At 37.8% G+C, this 22,079-nt stretch overlaps 1 protein-coding gene across 1 annotated transcript; it reads right to left on the bottom strand.

The window, feature by feature from the left end:
- Positions 1–2,468: 2,468 nt before the first annotated feature.
- drg1 (developmentally regulated GTP binding protein 1) lies at positions 2,469–14,268 on the bottom strand. The gene is made up of 9 exons (XM_057818090.1): positions 14,068–14,268; positions 11,402–11,525; positions 11,072–11,247; positions 10,271–10,340; positions 9,994–10,163; positions 9,738–9,868; positions 6,741–6,908; positions 6,537–6,659; positions 2,469–2,802 (listed from the first exon to the last, which is right to left on the bottom strand). The coding sequence occupies exons 1-9, from the start codon at positions 14,104–14,106 to the stop codon at positions 2,703–2,705; spliced, it is 1,101 nt and encodes a 366-aa protein (XP_057674073.1). The 5' UTR covers positions 14,107–14,268; the 3' UTR covers positions 2,469–2,702.
- Between the last annotated feature and the right edge of the window lie 7,811 nt (positions 14,269–22,079).

Raw genomic sequence — 22,079 nt, 5'->3', positions numbered from 1 at the left:
ATCTAAATAAATAGCCACTCAAGTGTGTTAAAAATAATGCATCACAAAACCCTATGCACTATGGCAGTAAGTTGTACATGATGGTTTCCTTGTATCGCAACTGCAGCATCATAACTATTCGAGTCTGGCAAAGAGAAGTGGGGGGTTCGTTTAAAAGGCCTGTCCGGCGCAGTGATTTACGGGGGATTGATGATGAAGGCGCTTATTCAGCCCGGTGGCCCCCTCCATTTCTGCATCCCCACTTTTTTTTCCCCCTCGCCGGTCAGGACAGCCACTCAGGTTAATCAGTTCATTTACTCAGACGCAGTTTGGGGACATCATGCAGCAGCTGTTCACAACTAACAAGACTCAATTGAAACCACACACACACGTAAAAGCACTTCTTCCCGGTCGAGGCGTGCTCGGCATCACGTTGATATGCTGCAGCCCGTGAGAAGAGAAGCAGCCATTTTATGCCCAACAATGGAGCGTGATCATGTATCGACAAATATATTTCAGTGTAATAAAGCATGGATATCACTACATTGAGACAGATGGATGGAACTGTTGTCATGTAGTTAAATTTGTGGGATTTTTAGGAACAGAAGTAACAGGAATGGGCAGTAAATTTCTATCCCACCCGTATGGATTTCATATGCCTTTTTGCTTCTGTTTGGCCTCCCTCCAAAAACATCAGTATAAGATTAAAATGTACTTTTAGCAGGTTTCACAAAAAATGACTTTTGCCATCTTAAAATTACATCCATTCTATTCAGAATAATGTATGGGTTTAAAAATAATTCAGGAAAAAAAAAAACCTAAATCAGGGTTTCTACAAGCATCGGTAAATCTCATTTAATGCCACTTTATACTCATTTAATACACATGCAGATAAAGTGGTATGAATAGTATCTGAATCGTTTGGAATTTCTCACATTTCTGCATAAAATCACCATCAAATGTGAGCTGATCTTTGTCAAAATCACACAGATGAAAAAACTGTCTGCTTTAAAGAAAACCACCCCAAAATTTATAGGTTTTCATATTTTAATGAGGATAGTATGCAAACATATCATGAACTATCACATTTAATATTCCCCGCCCCCCCTATTTGGCAGCAATAACTTCAACCAGACGCTTCCTGTAGCTGCAGATCAGTCTGTAACATCGATCAGGACCGATTTTGGCTCATTCTTCTCTATAAAACTACTGTAGTTTAGCCAGATTCCTGGGATAATAATAATAATACATTTTATTTGTAGAGCGCTTTTACCAATGCTCAAAGATGCTTTACAGTTGGAACAAAAACAGCAAACAATGTGAACAGAACAAAACAAGGAAAATAATTATAAGTTAAAAGCTAGTTTAAAAAGGTGAGTTTTTAACAGTTTTTTGAATGTGGGAAGGTCTGAACAGGTACGAATGGGTTTGGGATGTTTGGCATTAATCGCTGTCTTTAGGTCGCACCACAGCAGGTGTCTGGACTTTGACTTGGCCACTCCGGAACGTTTATTTTGTTCTTCTGAAACTATTCTGAAGTTGATATACAGTGCCCACCATAATTATTGGCACCCCTGAAAAATGTGTTTTTTAGCTTCTAATTTTTTTTTTTCAAATTCAAATAATATGGGACCTTAATGGGAAAAAAAAGAGAAAAATCTAACCTTCAATACAAGTGCATTCATTCAGTGGGGAAAAAATCCCACAAAAAGAAAAAATTATTTGACATCAAATAATGTGTGTCACAATTATTAGCACCCCTGGTGTTAATACTTTGTACAACCCCCTTTTGCCAACAAAACAAGGTCTGGGGACTGAGATGGCCATGGGAGGAGCTTGATTTTGTGTCTGGTGAACCATTTCTGTGGAGATTTGGCCATATGTTTAGGGTCATTGTCTTGCTGAAAGACCCAGTGACGACCCATCTTCAGCTTTCGGGCAGAGGGCAACAGATTTTGATTTAAAATGTCCTGGTATTTCAAAGCATTCATGATGCCATGCACCCTAACAAGGTTCCCAGGGCCTTTGGAAGCGAAACAGCCCCACAGCATCACTGACCCACCCCCATACTTCACAGTGGGTATGAGGTGCTTTCCAGCATGCGCATCTTTCGTGGCACGCCAGACCCACTTAGAGTGTTTGTTGCCAAAAAGCTCAATCTTGGTCTCATCTGACCAAAGCACACGGTCCTAGTTGAAGCCTGGGACCATGTGTATTTTTGTGTGAGACCAAAATTGAGCTTTTGTAATCTTAGCAAGCCAAAATAAATATTCTTGCAAGCATTAACACTTGTTTACACATCCTAAAATTTATTCTGCAGCGCATTAGATGTTCGTACGAATTAACTGCTAATCAATTACCTTAATAATCAATAGCTGCAGCCCTAATATCGAGTTGAAAATTTTAGTGACAATCGTGACAGCAGACAGGTAAAGTTGGAACATAGGCGTTGATTAAATAAGACAGAAATAAGTCAATTTCTTGCAAGGTTGTGAGACTCATTTATTGTTTAACATTGTTTCCATTCAATGCAAGCGTTAACCAATATTCAATATGAACTAATCATGGTGTTGAAGTATTCCCAAGTGACATGCACATTCATGTCATCCATTTCAAAATAAGACAGCCGTGACAAGCACATTACATTTGTCTTTGTGGTGCTAGAGTCATGCACACGATGCCACATTGATCTTTTTTTTTTTTTTTTAAATTAAACGATTGTACTATTTCTTCACCAACTGGATAACATCCTCATCTTCCATCACGTGGTCCTTGCCCACCTTCTGAGGGTTGTGTTTGACGGACGCTCCCCACACCAGCGCGCTGGAAAGAAGTTCACATGAATTACGTGCGATGGAAGCAAAAGGTAAACGGCGGCAGACGACACCCTTCAGTGGCACAAAAGACTCTCTCTAATGTGGCGTGACACCACTTGGCCTCCGCCGCCTCCCCGAACGATCGCTAATGCTCGGCAGCACTAATGTATTGACTGATTGACGAGCGGGGCGGACCCATTTAGAGATGGACCCCCTCCCCACTGATCCGAAAGGCTGCAGTTAATACATCTCTGCAGTATTTGCGCATAAAGAGGCTGTAACTGGTTAAATTGGAGGCGGGACTCCTGGTTAGCGGTTGGTTTGAGACCATGTTTCACCATTTTATATACGGTGTATCACAAAAGTGAGTACACCCCTCGCATTTCTGCAGATATTTAAGTATATCTTTTCATGGGACAACACTGACAAAATGAAACTTTGACACAATGAAAAGTAGAGATGTCCCGATCGATCGGGATGCCGATCACGTCATTTTCAGAGTATCGGAATCGGCAAAAAAAAAACGGCCATGCCTTTTTTTAATATATATATATTTTTTAATTGTTTTCTAATTGTATTTAACGTTACAGACATTTTATGTTACACTCATCCAGAGTCTTTAGTTTAGGCTTAAGGTAAGGTTATCAAATTTATCCTGATAACGGCGGTAATTAATTTTTAAAAAATGTATCACGTTAAAATATTTAACACAATTAATGCATGCGCTACACAACCCACTCATGCATTGTCGCGCTCAATCTGTAATGGCGCCGTTTTACCTATATAGAGAGATAAAAGGCATCGTTAAATGAGTAGAGTGAATTTTGGCAGCCTTTGGAGCCTTTTTTTAATTGGCTAAAGCCTTACAATCCCTCTCCCTACGATTAGAAATATTATGGGAATCAATGTGGGGAAGCAAGGTAGCAATTGATCTTTTTCTTAACCCCTTTATGTTATTTCCCAACGCAGAGAAGATATATCCATTGGTAGCACTACGCACAGTCATGGTTCCACTTCCCATCATGCAGTTGGGCATGGCTACAGTATCATTTACTGAAAGCTCAACAAATACACTCGATGGCAATATTTAGTCACAATATACAAAGTCACAAGTCTTTCTATCCGAGGATCCCTCTCACAGAAAGAATGTTAATAATGTAAATGCCATCTTGAGGATTTATTGTCATAATACTGTATATTGAATGTATATATTCGTCCGAGTTTTATTCATTTTTTTCTTCATGCATTGCCAAAATGTATATGATCGGGAAAAATTATCGGGAATGACTGGAATTGAATCGGGAGCAAAAAAAAAGCAATCGGATCGGGAAATATCGGGATCGGCAGATACTCAAACTAAAACGATCGGGAGCAAAAAAACATGATCGGAACAACCCTAATGAAAAGTAGTCTGTGTGCATCTTGTATAATACATTTATTTTCCCCTGAAAATATAGCCATTATAGTAATATAATATATATAATATAGCCATGCTGACAACACTCCTGTAACGAGTCACATGACATTTTGGTGGGAAAATGACAAGCAGTACTCAATTTGGACATTTAGGGATGCATGTAGTTCCCATGCTGTGTACTCACTTTTGTTGCCAGGGGCTTAAATATTATTGGCTATATATTGAGTCATTTTGAGGGGAAAATAATTAAACTCTATTATATAAGCTGCACACAGACTACTTTTCATTGTGTCAAAGTGTCATTTTGCCAGTGTTGTCCCATGAAAAGATATACTTAAATATCTGCAGAAGTGTGAGGGGTGTACTCACTTTTGTGATACACTGTATGACTAAGATATATGCTTGTTTTCATTTTAATTAGAATCAAAACGGCTAATGTAGAAATTTTGCTAAACAGAGAGTCAATGAAATAATTATGCTTTATCTTTTGTTGCAAAATTCTGTATTACATGAATGTAGTGCTGCAACCAATACTCATTTAACTCGATTAGAAAAAAAGCTTCAAATTTTGCTGCCTCGTTGTTTCGTTTAATTAATGACATTGTAATGGTTTGTTATGAAAGTGTTGCATTAAGTTTTATTGATTTGGGTGTTGCATCTAATGACAACAGTGAATATGCCATAACTCGTCCAACGTGGGTGAATCCAGCTGCTCCCTGTTAAGACCAACATAAGGTATGTTTTTGTTTAAGCTAATATGTTTGTCTATGCATTTGTTATTTAGTTTAGAAGTATATTTAGCAATTTTTTTTGGTGGGAATATGCGTTTGAATGATTTGTTTAAAAGAATGTCAGCATTTTATAGCATTTAAGCTAGTGGACTTTTACTGTGCAAATTAGCCAACAGTTTTTTTGTTGTAATTAGATCATCATTTACTTATTTCTTTTTTTTATATCGTTTGGGGCTAAGCTCAGGTATTTAAATTAGAGGTGCAAAATTTGATCGATTAATCGACAACTAATTGATTGGCGAATTAATCGACAACTATTTTGATAACCGATTAACCGTTTAGGACCTTCTTTACCTTAAACTTGTCTAAATCTAAAACTTCTCAGTTGTAAATGTCAGATTTCTTCCTTATATTTTTGTTAATTCAAAGTAGAACATGGAAAAAAATCTTTTACTTTGGAAAACAACAATTCACATTTTTTGCCAATTTTCGGACATTTTACTGTCTAAACTAACTTAGTAAAGCTGCAACAACTAATCGATTAAGTCTATTAATAAATTAGGTGCTAACGAATTTGATAATCGATACAGTTGAAGCAAAAAGTCATCCATTTTGTCTTCATTGCTACTTACAACATGCCGAAAACAACTTCAAGGTAAATTGCGAAGGTAATTGAAAGAAGTTACATTTATCTGATTAATCGTTTAATTAATCATCCGATTAATCGATAATGAAAATAATAATCGCTAGTTGCAGCCCTAATTTAAATTTATTTTAAAATGTATTTATTGCTCATGTGAAATATAAGTGCAATTTGCATTGTTTGAAGAAACACTCAGGAAATTGCCTAAATAATTGATAGCTGCAGCCCCACATGTATGACTGGCAGGGAGCAACGATGCGCTAAATTCCTAATTAGGGATATTCCTGATCCGATCATGTGATCGTAAATCGGGCCAATTGCGCCATTTTTTTAGGAACCAAATTGGGTGGAAAGGATCGGATTTTGTTTAATTTTGTAAGGGCTAAAAAGTAACAAAATAATCCAGAAATACAATGGTATTGCCAAAAGAAACAAAAATATATACGTTTTATACTCCGCAACACTCCAGGAAAAAGCGGAAGATGAAATACTGTAAACTGTATAACATGTTTGGAACTTTTGTTAAAAAAAAAAAAAAGACTTCGGATCGGGCCCCGGTATTGGCAGATTTTCAAAATCAGGTGTCTCAGACTCTGAGTTGGGTGCAAATTTATGCAATCGGGACATCCCTATTCAGTAGTATAAATACAGTATCAATATACGCAGTATATACACAATATCCTAATACCTCTGGATTGTTTTGTTACTTGTAGCTCATTCACTGCCACTGACAGTTATAGATATCAAATCCATTTCAAATGAGAAGGCTGGCATTGAGTACACGTACATGTACATGTTTCACGTTCGATCGCGGCCAGACCCCCAGTCAAATTGGATTGGACGTCTCGCAGTCAATGGCAGCCAATAAATTAATACTTAAAAAACTAAACCCAATCCTTTTTTTATTTAAAAAAAAAAACGTGATCCTTTGTGAGTGCTGCAGTACTTACTACTTGAATTCCTTGATGAGGTTCTTGTGAATCTTCAAGCAGAAGTCTTCGACGGCAGTGTGTTGGTCAGGCAGAACCACAGGAGACGTGTAGTCGGGCAGTTGGCCTTTAGGTTTGGTGTAGCTAAACACATCGCATCTCAGGTTAGGACAGACAGCGCAAGAAAAAAAATATGGATTTGCAGGGCTTCCTTGCCGCACTTACATGCGCACAAGCTTGAGGTAGTCCCACATCTTCTCCAGCAGGTCGTCAAAGTTCCAGCGGTGGTGAGCAGAGATTGGCACGCAGTGCGGCACCTTGTAGATGACGTCCAGCTCCTCGATGGAGATCTGGTCGATTTTGTTGAGTACGTAAATGCAGGGGATGTAGACCCTGCCGGGGGCACACACGAGACGAGGAAAGGCGACCTTGTCATTTTTTACTGAGCAAAAATGACCAACACGTCAATCTAGTATTGTTATTTTTTACTTGTAGTTTTCCTTGCATTGTGTTGATGTATTTTGGATCTTGAGTCTGTTAGTATAGTCCAAGTAGTATAGTATCATGCATCCTAGAACTTCTTATATAGCATTTTAGCACCAAATTTTGATACGGAAATTGTTTTCTATTTTTAGCCCTAAAAGCTTAAAATGTACGCATTTCTTTGCCATTACAGCAAAATACAGTTCATAATTTGCAATTTTTTCAGTTTTTATCACCCATGATCATACCATATATTATAAGTAGTGCTGGAACAATTAATCAATTAACTCGAGTAATTCGATTAGAAAAAATCTTTGAATTGATTTTGCTGCTTCGAGTATTGTTTTAGGGCTGCAGCTATCGAATATTTTAGTAGTTGATTAATCGATAGACTACCGTAATTTCCCGAATATAACGCACACCTTTTTCCCCCAAAATCAACTGGTAAACTCATGGTGCGCATTATAAACGGGTACATGGATGGAGACAGAAATATATATGTATTACATATATATATAAACCGATTTTTTTTCATTGACATGGCCACGTTGTGTTGAAGAAACGTATGCGGCCACCCGTTGCCGACCATTACGGTACGTGACGTCACCGTTTTGTTTCGGTAATACTTCACTCTAATCGGCCGAATGATTTCGTCTGTGTTAAATTCTGCTTTTTTCACTCTTCATAAAGCACAGAATTTAGTTTCTTGAACTCATTTGAGTCGACGTTTATTGCAGCTCCGCAATTCGGACCATAACAAATGTAAGGACACACACTTCCTGTGTCCGTCAACTATATCGGTCCCTCGGGAAACTCAAACCCAAATAACAATAGTTCCTTTTGTTACTGTCGTGCTGACAGCTATGAGCTCTCACGGATTTCCAACTTACGTTCTCACTTTCATTTTACCGTATCAATCTATGGAAGAAACATTTATTCATCATGAGGAAACGAGCAAGTTATACAGCAGCCTTTATAAGAAAAGTCACATCTGTTTTGTTATCTCCTAGATTCTGGTAAGTTGGAGAAGTTGTCAAATCATATTATTACCGTAAATATTGTCAGTTCACGTTAATGTTTTGAACTACCAATGTGCTATGCTTGAGCTGTGTTTCACCAGTCAGTAAAATGACATCTCTGTATCTGTACACAAGCTCTGTTTTCTTGAATTCTTCTATTTATTGGTGCTAAAATTCGGGTGCGCGTTATAAACGGGTACAATAATTTTCCCTAGATTTTACAAGTAAATTTGGGGTGTGCATTATACACGGGTGAGCCTTATATTCGGGAAATTACGGTAGTTAGTTCGAATAATCGAGTCATCGGATAAGGAACATGAAAAATAAAATACCTGAGCTGAGCCTCAAACGGTATATATATATATTTTTTTTTAAAAATGAGGATCGATGTACAACAAAAGAACAATTGGCTAACTTACATAGAAAAGTCCAAATGCTATAAATGCTATAAAATGCTGAAGTTTTTTTTTTTAACAATGCTTTTTACAAATGGTTCAGACACGTATTCCCACAAAAAAACGGCTAAATATACCTGTAAACTAAATTCTGAATGTATTAAAAAACATTAGCTCAAACAAAAACTTGGCTTATGTTGGTCTTAACAGGGAGCAGTTGGATTCAGCCACGTGAAAAGAGGCAGACCAGAGAGCAGTGTATCCCCCAATCAATAATATTAAATGCAAACACTTTCAAAATAAACCATTACAACGGCACTTTAATTAAACGAATACTCGAAGCAACAAAATTTAATTCGAATATTTTTTTCTAATCGAATACTTGAGTTAATCGATTAATCGTTGCAGCACTAATTCGTTTAGAGTGGCGTTGTAATGTTTTGTTTTGAAAGTGTTCGCATTTAGTTTTATTGATTTGAGCGGGTACACTGCCCTCTAGTGGCAACAGAAAATATGACATAACGCATTTAACATGGCTGAATCCATCTGCTCCCTGTTAAGATCCAACATAAGGTAATGTTTTTTAGTGCATTGGTAATTTCGTTCAGGTATATTTAGCTGTTTTTTTTGTGGGAATATTTGTTTGAGTGATTTGTTAAGCGTATTTTGAAAAAAAGTTAGCATTTTATAACACTTAAGCTAGCGGAGTTTTGCTATTCAAGTTAGCCAATTGTTCTTTTGTTGTATTTAGATCCTCATTTTTTTTTTAATAACGTTTGAGGCTAAGCTCAGAAATTTTAACTTGTTTTTAAATAAAAGTGCAGTCCTGCATAGTTTGAAGAAACACTTGGGAATTTTGCTCTACATCTCCTAAAAGTATATGCATTAAATGCAATGCATTAAATGTTTTTAATCTGATTACTCGATTATTCCAACCAGTTAGTTGATTAATTGACTACTAAAATAATCGATAGCTGCAGCCCTAATCATAAATTTTCAACTCAAACAGGTAGGAAAAACTTTTAGCTGCAAATGCCAAGAATATTATTCTTTTTGTGAATCATTTCAGTTACAAATATTCATGAAAAAAATATATAGTTTGACCATTTTTAGCCACAGAAAATCACAGTATATTCTTATTGTGTATTAACATCTGTTCAGCCACCTTCACAAATGTATGATTGCCCATAGTGGACTGCATTCTCCACCTGGTTCTAAAAATATAAGATGAATCCTATTTAGGATAAAATATGACATGAATGAACCCGAGTGGCCACACCCACAGGGAGTGACAAAGGGATGCCCGCGTTAACTCGTCTTCTCACCGATTACCCTCCACCACGTCGATGAGGTCATCTGCTGTGCAGTCACTGCGGAGGGTGATGTCGGCGTTGTGGATCTTGTACTCTGACAGGATGGTCTTGACTGTATCGCTGTCCAGTTCGGTTTGTGCGCACTGCATAGGCATAACACATACACACAAGCAAATATTAATCCTGTTGTGGAGCTGAAAACGCACAGTCAAGTTAAACGCAAGTCCACTAGAGGGCAGCAATGTTATAGGCCTAAAAGGGGATCTACCGTGGCGGTAAAGTTGATGCCGCCTTTATCCTTCTTCTTGAAGCCGATGTTGGGCGGCTGTTTGTTCAGTCGGATGCCAAATCCCTCTAGTTCGTGTTCTATTAGCCTCTTGTGCAAGAGAGGTTTCAGAACATCGAGCACTATCAGGATCAGGTTGCAGGTTCGAGCCACTAGATCGCACACATCAAGTGAGACATACATTAGATAACTGGAGGTTTTATATATAGTTTCAACACCTTACAGTCAACCACGACTTAAAGAATAACTGCAATGTTACCTGCGATAACTTGCCTCCCTCTGCCTTTGCCGTCTTTGGCCCCTTCAATGATTCCGGGGAGATCCAGAAGCTTTGAGGGAAAAGGACAAAAAAGGTCAAAATGACTATATACTAGGGCTGTCAAACGATACAATTTTTTAATCGAGTTAATTACAGTTTAAAAATTAATTAATCGTAATTAATTGCAATTCAAACCATCTATAAAATATGCCATATTTTTCTGTAAATTATTGTTGGAATGGAAAGATAAGACACAAGACGGATATATACATTCAACATACGGTACATAAGTACTGTATTTGTTTATTATAACAATAAATCAACAAGATGGCATTAACATTATTAACATTCTGTTAAAGCGATCCATGGATAGAAAGACTTGTAGCTCTTAGAAGATAAATGTTAGTACAAATTATAGAAATTTTATATTAAAACCCCTCTTAAAGTTTTCATTTTGATAAAATTTGTAAAATTTTCAATGAAAAAATAAACTAGTAGCCCGCCATTGTTGATGTCAATAATTACACAATGCTCATGTGGTGCTGAAACACATAAAATCAGTCGCATCCAAGCGCCAGCAGAGGGCGACAAAACACACAAAAAAATAAAGTAACAAGTGGACATGACCTTGTGCTGTCAATTTAATCTGTTTGAGCGGGGCATGTGTGTTAAATGCGTCAAATATTTTAACGTGATTAATTAAAAAAATTAATTACCGCCCGTTAACGCGATAGTTTTTAATGTATATATTAGGGTTGTCAAAATTATCAGTGACAGCTAACTTTTTTTGCTCTTGTGCACCTGGATTTTTGCTCCTTTATAGCGAATGACCCCTGGCACCGTTGTGAGGGTGGTGAACTCGTAGGCGGCGACCTCGGAGTAGACCCCCGCTAGATTGCTCAGCAACGTAGACTTCCCCACTGAGGGAAAACCCACAAAGCCGACACGAGCGTCGCCGGTTTTTGCAACGTCAAAACCTGAAAATAGAGAAATAGCATCAGCCAAAACGGCAGCGCACGTGGATAATTTACATCATTTTCGATGTTGAATTGGATCCCTTTAATCTGTATATCATCAACTTATGTTTTGTGTGATTGCTATATTTGCATTATAAAACTCAATGCCTCTTACCCTCTCCTGTGCCACCACCGCTGCCTCCCTTCGGAGTGATGAGCTCCCTCCTTAGCTTGGCTAGACGTGCTTTGAGCAGACCCAAGTGGTGAGCGGTGGCCTTGTTCCTCTGAGTCCTGGCCATCTATAACAAATGAAACAACAGACGCCCGATCCCCCATTAGGTTAGGTTAATTCGCACAACTGGGGAAATTATATAAAAAATAAATATATAAATTGCTGTTTCTTTAATTGATTGATATTCAACCTTTTTATTTTTTATTCATGCAAATTATGCCTCACAATTGACATTTTAATTCTGTTTGTTCAGTCATGTATTTTTGTGGCTGTGAATAAGCCCTCTTTTACATTCAGTTGGACTCTCAATGTTATCCAAAGGTGCTAAATAAACAAGTTTAGAGCTGAAACGAATACTCGAGCAACTCCAGTTTAAAAACTGATCAGAGTAATTTTATCATCACCACTCATTGAAGTATATGAATGGTGGTCTGTTTTGGTGTTCAGAATCCACAATACTTCTGCCTGCAGGGTTTTCGTTCCACCGACAAACGGACGCATTCCCGATGAAGAGGTGGATTCTCCGTTTTGCCGGTTGTGTTGGTTTGGCACGCACGAGTTGCATTTCGATTTGTAGTGCAGTGCATCATAAAAATTCTATGCGTCATCTTCGTTATGGATTTAAAAAAATAAAAATTAAAAAAATTTAAAAAAAACTTCGTCACGGATATAATTTAGATCGCACTGAGATGTTCCTGAAAATTAAGACCACGGTGAAAAAATTCCAGACTTACAACAGCTAATTTAATACTTTTAATACCTATAATAATGGAAAACTAAATTCAATGCTTTTTAAAAACTTTTAATAACCCGCGGGTACCCTGAGTAGATATCATTTACGTAGAACTAGATGCGAAATGATAGACTTGCCGGCGTTAGTAAACAGCCGCCATCTTAAAGCAGTAGACTTTTCGAGAAGCCTCTGTTGTAGAGAACCCAATTAACTTTTTAGCTAAAATACACCTAAATCGGCAAAATCTTTCTTGAATCTATCTTTAATGATGAAACAGTTTAAAACTTTGACATGTCAAAAGTAGACAGAAGGGAAATTATGGAATAACGGGAGCAATTTTAACAACTGTAACGGTTGATTCACAACATTAAATTAATAGAATGTAGTTTAAAGCTGCTAATACAGAATGGGGACTGGAGTATTTTCTTTACTGTTATTTTTGTATATTTGTTTACTGTTCTATGTTAACTTGATACTAAAATAGTAGTTTGGTTAGCCTGAGAGGATTTCTGAACAATATTGGAACTAATGTACAAAACATTTTTGAACAATTTTGGAACTAATGTACAAAAGAAAACAAAAAAACACAAAAAAAAAAAAAAAAAAAAAGGAGGGGGGGTGCATCAATAATCGTTTTATAATCGAATCGGAGCCTCTGAATCGTAATCGAATCGTTAGGTGCCCAAAGATTCCCAGCTCTAGAAATGATAGAAAAATTTGAGCGTCGTGTGCGCGTCGGTGCGGCTGTAGTATGTCTACGATCTCGACGGTCCTGCCCCGACCTCCGTTTGCCAGTCTTTATAAGTGACTATTATTATTGTGGTAACATCGCCAAATAAATCGCCAGCTTAGTCAGGTTTTTAATCATTTATTTCAGAACTTGACGCCAACGACAACAGGACATTAAAAGAGAAAGTAAAATCTCTATCGCACCTACTATCTCACTGTCACGTCAGCCACGCGGTGCGTTCAGGTTCAGCATGCAAAAGACATCCGCCACATTAGAACCGAATTTGTTACATTGTTACAGGAATTATTATTCCGATTTTTATTTATATTTGTTTTGCTATGTGTAATTGTTTGTTTTGCTATGTGTAATTGTCATTTCTTATGGTACCAGCAGTATCAATTAAGGATTTGGTGTAGGTTTTTGGGCTGTGTAACGAATTAAAGGAATTACAAAGTATTCTTATGGAAAAATCCTGCACAACACAAGACTATTTCAGCCTGCAAACAAGGTCCTGGAACGAATTAACTTTGTATGTACAGGTACCACTGTATTAGAGTTGCCTGCATGTATTTTGCGAAGGCCGATTAAAAAAATATCTAAATTTTACATAAATTAATAAATCGAAGGATCATTTTGGGGAATCAAATTTAATCTAAATGAAATAAGTATTTGTTTGGTGCCGTAGAACTATGTTGAAATAAGAAGAGCTTATCTACTATTCGTGAGTTAACGGTTTTAACATGTATCCCGGCAACAACTGGCAGGTCGAATTCATTACGAGTTAAGAACTATAATACGTTTCGTCTTCTTGGCATTCTTGGGAACACTCCTTTTGACGTAAAGTGGTTTATTAGTGCGTTTAAATTCAGTTCCGAGTCCTAAAAAGGCTACACATTAATAACTGGTTAATAGTTATCCTAGTGAATTTTAACACAAAGAAGGCACATTAAAAATATTTTTTTAAAGAGATTAAGCGACCAATTAATGTCGCAACGATCAATACGTGGATAAATCAAACAGTATCCTGGGAATAAAAGCAGCCCATTTTAAAACTGTCAGCTGTGTGGACGCGGCTAATTTCTGCTAGCGGTCCAAGCTAGCCGTTAGCTGACAACGTGACTTCGACTCATTCCTTTCCGCTCTTACCTCATTTTCAATCTCTGCGATTTTGGCGAGTATACTCATGATGGTCGAGTTTCGAGTCACAGTATTGCGTTGCTGTTAAACGTTTAAGAAATCACAGAGAAATTGGAAAGGTTAATAAAGATGTATGTGGCGGTAACGCTGATACTCTCCACGCAGGCGCCACCGTTCACTTCCTGGCGTTTAATCTCGCGAGAACATGTGTTCGGGATCACTTCGCCCTCGTCATAGACTCGTAGGACTAAAAAAAAAAAACAGAAAAGCTAAAAACTAAATTTAGAAAATATTTTATGCTTTTGATCTTTGCTTTGAAAAAAAAGTGTTTAGATTTATAATATTTGATTGTTTGAACGTTTTTAACTGATAAAAACACTGTACTTGTGTTCCAGATTTATTTTGTTAGTGTTTTTTCATTGTTTTGTTTCTTGCTGAGTTTGATATCAAGTAAAGCACATTCAATTACCTTGTGTTGAATTGTGCCATGCAAATAATTTAGCCTTGTCTTGCTTAAAATAATTAATTTATACAACAATAAACATTTTCGAATAATGCACATGAACAAATGTACAGTATTATGACATATCTATTACTGTAATTTATGGACTATAAGCCGCAGGATTCAAAATGAAGGAAAAAAGTAGCGGCTTATAGTCCAGTTCGGCTTATTTGTTGACTTATTTGGGTTAATAGGTAACACTTTATTTGACAGCAATGTCATAAACCTGCCATAAGACTATCATACTTATGACATGACATTATCATAGGCATTACTAAATTCTTAGGACGGATATCATTAGGTGTCATCCGGCAAATTATGTCACTAACTCCACTTCTGTCCAGCTTGGATCTTTTACGTCCATTCAAAAGTGAGCTAATTTGCCAGATAACACTAAATGACATCTGTTATAAGCATTCATTAAGGCTCATGACAGCGTCATGTCATAATTATGATTGTCTAATAAGTCTTATGGTGCCACTGTAAAATAAAGTGTTCTCAAATACCATAATTAGCAATTAATGAAACAATTGGAACAGTAACTGAAAAAACAATTAGCACAGAACATGAATTTTGACTGTTATTTACATGTGTAGCGCTGCAGTGCATGCTAGGAGGCATGTTGGATGACAAAAGTGTTGCCAGCAGAGGTTGACTGTCTCCCGCTAGGGAGCAGTGATGGCCAGGTTTGGTCGGATTACGGTATTTATCTGCCGTGTTTACGGTGGTATGAGATAGAGGTGCAACAATTAATCGACAACTAATTGGTTAGCAAATAAATGGACAACTATTTTGAGAACAGATTAATCGTTTAGGACCTTCTTCACATTAAACCTGTCTAAATTCTTAAAATATAACATATGTATAACTTCTCAGTTGTAAATATGATCAGATTTCTTCTTTTTGTCAAGTCAAAGTGAACATAAACCTGCTTTTACTTTGGAAAATAATTCATATTTTTGCCAATTTTCAGACATTTTACTGTCTAACTAGCTTCTAATAAGGCTGTAACAACTAATGAATTAAAGAGATTAATAAATTAGTTGCCAACAGATTTGATGATCAATACAGTCGTAGACTACATTTAAGTCAGGAAGCTGTAAAATTATTTTTGAAGGAAATATTCCTCCATTTTGTCTTCATTGCTACTTACAACATGCCAAAACCAACTTGAAGGTAAATTGTGAAGGTAATTGAAAGAAGTGACATTTATCCGATTAATTGATTAATCGTTTAACTAATTTCCTCCCCAAAATGTATAAATACGTTCTATTTTTTAATTGTTTCAGTGTCCCAAAGAAGTTTTTTTTTTTTTCCTTCAAAAAAGACATATCTGGGTCGTGATTCAATCTAGCTCCAAAGCACAAAGCTGAAAATCCATTTTAAAGCAATAAAACTGGCCACTGGAGGGCAGTAGCGCATTTGGTAAGACCCGCAACCTGATTCAACGGCAACGAACAGCCAAGCCGCATGGCCGGGCGACGGCGGAAGACGACCGAATGGATGCCAGGCGCTGGACGACCGAGCATAACGACCGGGACCACTAGTGCAGCGGATGATGCCTTTGAGTCCGTGATGCTCGTGAGCAGAGCCCGCAGAGACTCAAAAAAATTCATCTTTATGAGAGAGCGATGAGGGAGAAGTTTAACTGGCTGTCGCGGCCAGAACAGCGTCATCTTTCAGTTAGTTATGTGTAAATTATTCATTTTTCATTCATTTTCCATGCCGCTTTTTTCCTCACGAGGGTCGCGGAGATGCTGGAGCCTATCCCAGCTAACTATGGTTGCCAGCCAATTGCAGGGCACAAGGAGACATACACACATTCACGCACACACTCATACCTACAGACAATTTAGAGTATTCAATCAGCCTACCATGCATGTTTTTGGGGTGTGGGAGGAAACCGGAGTTCCCGGAGGAAACCCACGCAGGCACGGGGAGAACATGCAAACTCCACACAGGAAGGCCGAAGGGGCTGTCAAAATTATCGCGTTAACGGGCGGTAATTAATTTTTAAAAGTAATCACGTTAAAATATTTGACGCAATTAACGCAGATGGCCCGCTCAGACAGATTTAAATGACGGTACGGTGAAACGCTCATTTGTTAATTGTGTTTTATGGAGTTTTGCCGCCCTCTGCTGGCGCTTGGGTACGACTGATTTTATAGGATTCAGCACCCATGAGCATTGTGTAAGTAATTATTGACATCAACAATGGCGGGCTACTAGTTTACTTTTTGATTGAAAATTTTACAAATTTCATTAAAACGAAAACATTAAGAGGGGTTTTAATATAAAATTTCTATAAATTGTACTAATATTTTTCTTTTAAGAACTACAAATCTTTCTATCCATGGATCGCTTTAACAGAATGTTAATAATGGTAATGCCATCTTGTTGATTTATTGTTATAATAAACAAATACAGTCCTTATGTACCGTATGTTGAATGTATACACAGTGGGGAGAACAAGTATTTGATACACTGCCAATCTTGTGTCTTATCTTTCCATTCCAACAATAATTTACAGAAAAATATGGCATATTTTATAGATGGTTTGAATTGCGATTAATTACGATTAATTAATTTTTAAGCTGTAATTAACTCGATTAAAAATTTTAATCGTTTGGCAGCCCTAGTGTAAATAAATTGCTACTTTGCTATCAAAAGCTCTATTTATCTTGTTGTTTATCTTATTTTGTAAAAGAAAAACATTATTCAGATGTTTGGGATGTAACTAAAGCAAAAAAAAAAAATTGCTGTGTATAAGTCAAAGTTATGTTTGAAATGTATGCTTTCACAAAAAGTTCAATTTCTACGTTTTTTCATCAGAAATTGGAGAATTGCTCAAACAAAGCTATTTTCTAATGCTGATTTTTAAAGAATGGAAAAATATATGAAGTAACTTTTTTTCTGTTGAAAGAAGAGAGTCTAATCTATCTTTTGGTGGCTTCCATGTTTATATAGTAATAGAACAGAATTTTCTGTGGGCCTTGCAGAATCAGTCAAAATCCAGTAAAACGGATGGGAGTGAAGGGCCTTGCTCCGGTGAAAATAGCTGGGAGTGAATGTTAATTGTCCGATTAATCATTTTTGAAAATTATCGTTAGTTGCAGCCCTAGAATGAGATAACAGCAATATAGTGATGAATAACATAGACACGGCTCCTTTTTCCGTTATTTGAGGAGATAAAGTATTGATAGCAAGGATGAGATGAGCGCTGTATAATTTGAAATCGAAATAAAACACACCACAAATCAGCTGTCAGCCACATTTATCATTTCTTCTCTTGAATACATCTCAGTGGAACCATTTCCCTGTAAAAATAAATGCATTTGAAAGATGATATAATTGAAAACAACACCCTCCCAAAAACATGTTCATAATTACATTCTGTAAAGAACCTCGCAGATTTTTATATCATACTCAATATATATGTATGTACTCCATTCTGATTGGTTTAACACCACATGCATGGTATGCTGAATCTGTTTGTGCCCAGATCCCTGTTGCTGTTAATTATTACATTGTAGGAGGTGTGCTTGTCCTCATCAAAAATACAAAAATAGTACTTTTCTATAAGGTAGATACGGTATTCAGCGAGTTGTTCAGCATCAGTTGTTGTCCAGCTGAGCACAAGGAGCGCAAAAAGAGGAAGTGAAACACAGCAAGACAAGACAAGATTCATTATTACTGAGTTTGTGACATCTGTACTGTATATATTGCCTCCATTTAACCACCTTTACCATAACTCTTCGTTAAGTAGAATGCATCAGCAAACATCAGTCATTATTGAAGTGCATTGGTTAATAAAATTAAGTGCAGCTACTGATTTAGAGACATCCACTTTAAAGTTTTACTAATAGTGGGATACACATATTGTAAATTAAGTCAAATTTGAGAATTTGTCTCACTTTCGATTTACTCTACCGATTGATGCTCGTCTCTGGAAGATTTTTATGAGTAGTGTGGGAAGGGCTGATATCTCGGGAGGACAGATGGGACATGTCCCCCTCCTCAACTAAGCTGTCCCACAGTAAGTATTTTTGCAGCTGTAGACTTAATTCAAAGCAAAAAGGTAAATGTAAAAAGGTGTCGCTCTTGAATGGTTCAAGTCGCACCTAAATGAACTGAGTTTTGTGTAAAAATGGGCAATTTCATGTCCAAAAAGGCAACGCTTCCACACGGGGTTCCCCAGGGATCTGTTCTCGGCCCTCTTTTATTTTTGCTTTATTTATTGCCTCTTAGTTCTGTTTTTAGTAAACATGGTGTTTCATTTCATTTGTATGCTGATGACTGTCAGATCTACACTCACCGGCCACTTTATTAGGTACACCTGTCCAACTGCTTGTTAACACTTAATTTCGAATCAGCCAATCACATGGCAGCAACTCAGTGCATTTAGACATGTAGACGTGGTTTAAGACAATCTCCTGCAGTTCAAATCAGTATGGGGAAGAAAGGTGATTTGAGTGACTATGAACGTGGCATGGTTGTTGGTGCCAGAAGGGCTGGTCTGAGTATTTCAGAAACTGCTGATCTACTGGGATTTTCACGCACAACCATATCTAGGGTTTACGGAGAATGGTCCGAAAAAGAAAAAAATATCCAGTGAGCGGCAGTTCTGTGGGCGGAAATGCCTTGTTGATGCCAGAGGTCGGAGGAGAATGGCCAGACTGGTTCGAGCTGATAGAAAGGCAACAGTGACTCAAATAACCACCAGTTAGAACCAAGGTAGGCAGAAGAGCATCTCTGAACGCACAGTACGTCAAACTTTGAGGCAGATGGGCTACTGCAGCAGAAGACCACGCCGGGTGCCACTCCTTTCAGCTAAGAACAGGAAACTGAGGCTACAATTTGCACAAGCTCATCGAAATTGGACAATGGAAGATTGGAAAAACGTTGCCTGGTCTGATGGGTCTCGATTTCTGCTGCGACATTCGGATGGTAGGGTCTGAATTTGGCGTCAACAACATGAAAGCATGGATCCATCCTGCCTTGTATCAACGGTTCAGGCTGGTGGTGGTGGTGTGACGGTGTGGGGAATATTTTCTTGTCACTCTTTGGGCCCCTTGGTACCAACTGAGCATTGTTGGAACGCCACAGCCTACCTGAGTATTGTTGCTGACCACGTCCATCCCTTTATGACCACAATGTACCCAACTTCTGATGGCTACTTTCAGCAAGATAATGGGCCATGTGATAAAGCTGGAATCATCTCAGACTGGTTTCTTGAACATGACAATGAGTTCACTGTACTCAAATGGCCTCCACAGTCACCAGATCTCAATCCAATAGAGCATCTTTGGGATGTGGTGGAACGGGAGATTCGCATCACGGATGTTTAGCCGAGAAATCTGCACCAACTGTGTGATGCCATCATGTCAATATGGACCAAACTCTCTGAGGAATGCTTCCAGCACCTTGTTGAATCCATGCCACGAAGAATTGAGGCAGTTCTGAAGGCAAAAGGGAGTCCAACCAGTTGCTAGCATGGTGTACCTAACAAAGTGGCCGGTGAGTGTATTTTCCAATGGCGCAAAATGGGCCTTTCTGTCAACTCATTGAATGCCTCAACGATATAAAGTCGTGGCTTTCACTTAATTTTTTCAGCTTGAATGACAACAAGACTGAAGTCACGGTGTTCGGACCAAGCAGCCAGGCCTCCCTGAATGTTGACCTCGGTTCATTGTCTCCATTTCTTAAGAACTATGTAAGAAATCTAGGGGTCCAATTTGATTCTGATTTTAAATTTGAGAAGCAGATTTCTTGTGTTGTACCAGACTGTTTTTATCAGCTTCGCCAGATTGCTATGGTGAAATCTATTGTTTCACGCTCTTATTTGGAGAAATTGATTCATGCTTTTGAGGTGTGAGGTGCTGTCTACACGCCAACAAGCTGTTTGGGAGGCATGCACGGAGAAAACTTTTCCTCACTCACAATCATAAACACAAACGTCTGAAGTTCGCCAAGCGGTATTGGGGCTTCAACTGGGACCGTGTGCTTTGGTCAGATGAGACCAAGATTGAGCTTTTTGGCAACAAACACTCTAAGTGGGTCTGGTGTGCCACGAAAGATGCGCATGCTGAAAAGCACCTCATACCCACTGTGAAGTATGGGGGTGGGTCAGTGAATCTGTGGGGCTGTTTCGCTTCCAAAGGCCCTGGGAACCTTGTTAGGGTGCATGGCATCATGAATGCTTTGAAATACCAGGACATTTTAAATCAAAATCTGTTGCCTTCTGCCCGAAAGCTGAAGATGGGTCGTCACTGGGTTTTTCAGCAAGACAATGACCCTAAACATATGGCCAAATCTACAGAGAAATGGTTCACCAGACACAAAATCAAGCTCCTCCCATGGCCATCTCAGTCCCCAGACCTTGTTTTGTTGGCAAAAGGGGGTTGTACAAAGTATTAACACCAGGGGTGCTAATAATTGTGACGCACATTATTTGATGTGAAATAATTTTTTTCTTTATGTGGGATTTTTCCCCACTGAATAAATGCACTTGTATTGAAAGTTGGATTTTCTCTTTTTTTCCCCATTAAAAAAACATTATTAGAAGCTAAAAAACACACCTTAACCAGGGGTGCAAATAATTATGGAGGGCACTGTAGCATAATATGATACCATTCATTAAGAAAAGGGGAGTTATCTGATAATGAGAAATTGTTCATGTTCATTGTTCAACATGTTCATTGAATTTCAATCATTTGGTTCTAAATCTGGACTGAGCTAGTGCTAAGAAAGATACTTGTATCCCTGTTTCAAGATTAAAGCAACAAATTGCAGTAAAAGATGCTACATAACTTAACATTGTCTCCATCCCGACAATTATTCTCTAAAATTTGACTGTTTATTGTCCCCTCCAACTTTGAAAACTGATGTTTGCCCCTGTAGTGCGTACTAAGAGCTAACGTTCCATTTCACGTCACAACTACGCAATCCAAACTCACTGGTGAAAACACCCGTAAAGATTTGAAATGAATAAACTGCGCTCAACCATTTTACAAGCAGTTCGGGAAAAATAACTATAAACACAACCCACGCCACAAAATATTTGGCCAGCATAACAGAGGGAAAACTAACCCTGAATTGTTACAAATTTGACATATGTGTACCCCACTTAATTTGCAGTCTTCCTAAAAATACTGTTTTTTTTGTATACAAATTACTTCTTTTACCTCATAAACTCAATCAGTGAATAGATCTAGAATAGCATCCAACTACCTTTCACTAGTTTCTTGGGTGATATTGGATAAAATATTTACTCGGGAACATGCTAATATTCAAATACTGATACCACTAATGTGCAAGTCAAATGCGCACATTTTTTAAAGGGGGAAATTGCATGAAGGATAACATGGATAACATGAAGTAGGGAAAGAAATCAACTATGGTTTCTCCATTCACAACAGGGCTTAATTATTATTATTATTTTTTGCCTATTTGCTGGTAACTCCTTGGACATGCATGTTCCCATCAGTCTTCACTTTTTCTGTTAACAATGTCAGCCAAG

This window comes from Corythoichthys intestinalis, chromosome 17 (assembly GCF_030265065.1).
Source record: "Corythoichthys intestinalis isolate RoL2023-P3 chromosome 17, ASM3026506v1, whole genome shotgun sequence".
NCBI lineage: Eukaryota > Metazoa > Chordata > Actinopteri > Syngnathiformes > Syngnathidae > Corythoichthys > Corythoichthys intestinalis.
This window is presented reverse-complemented; position numbering and strand designations above follow the sequence as displayed.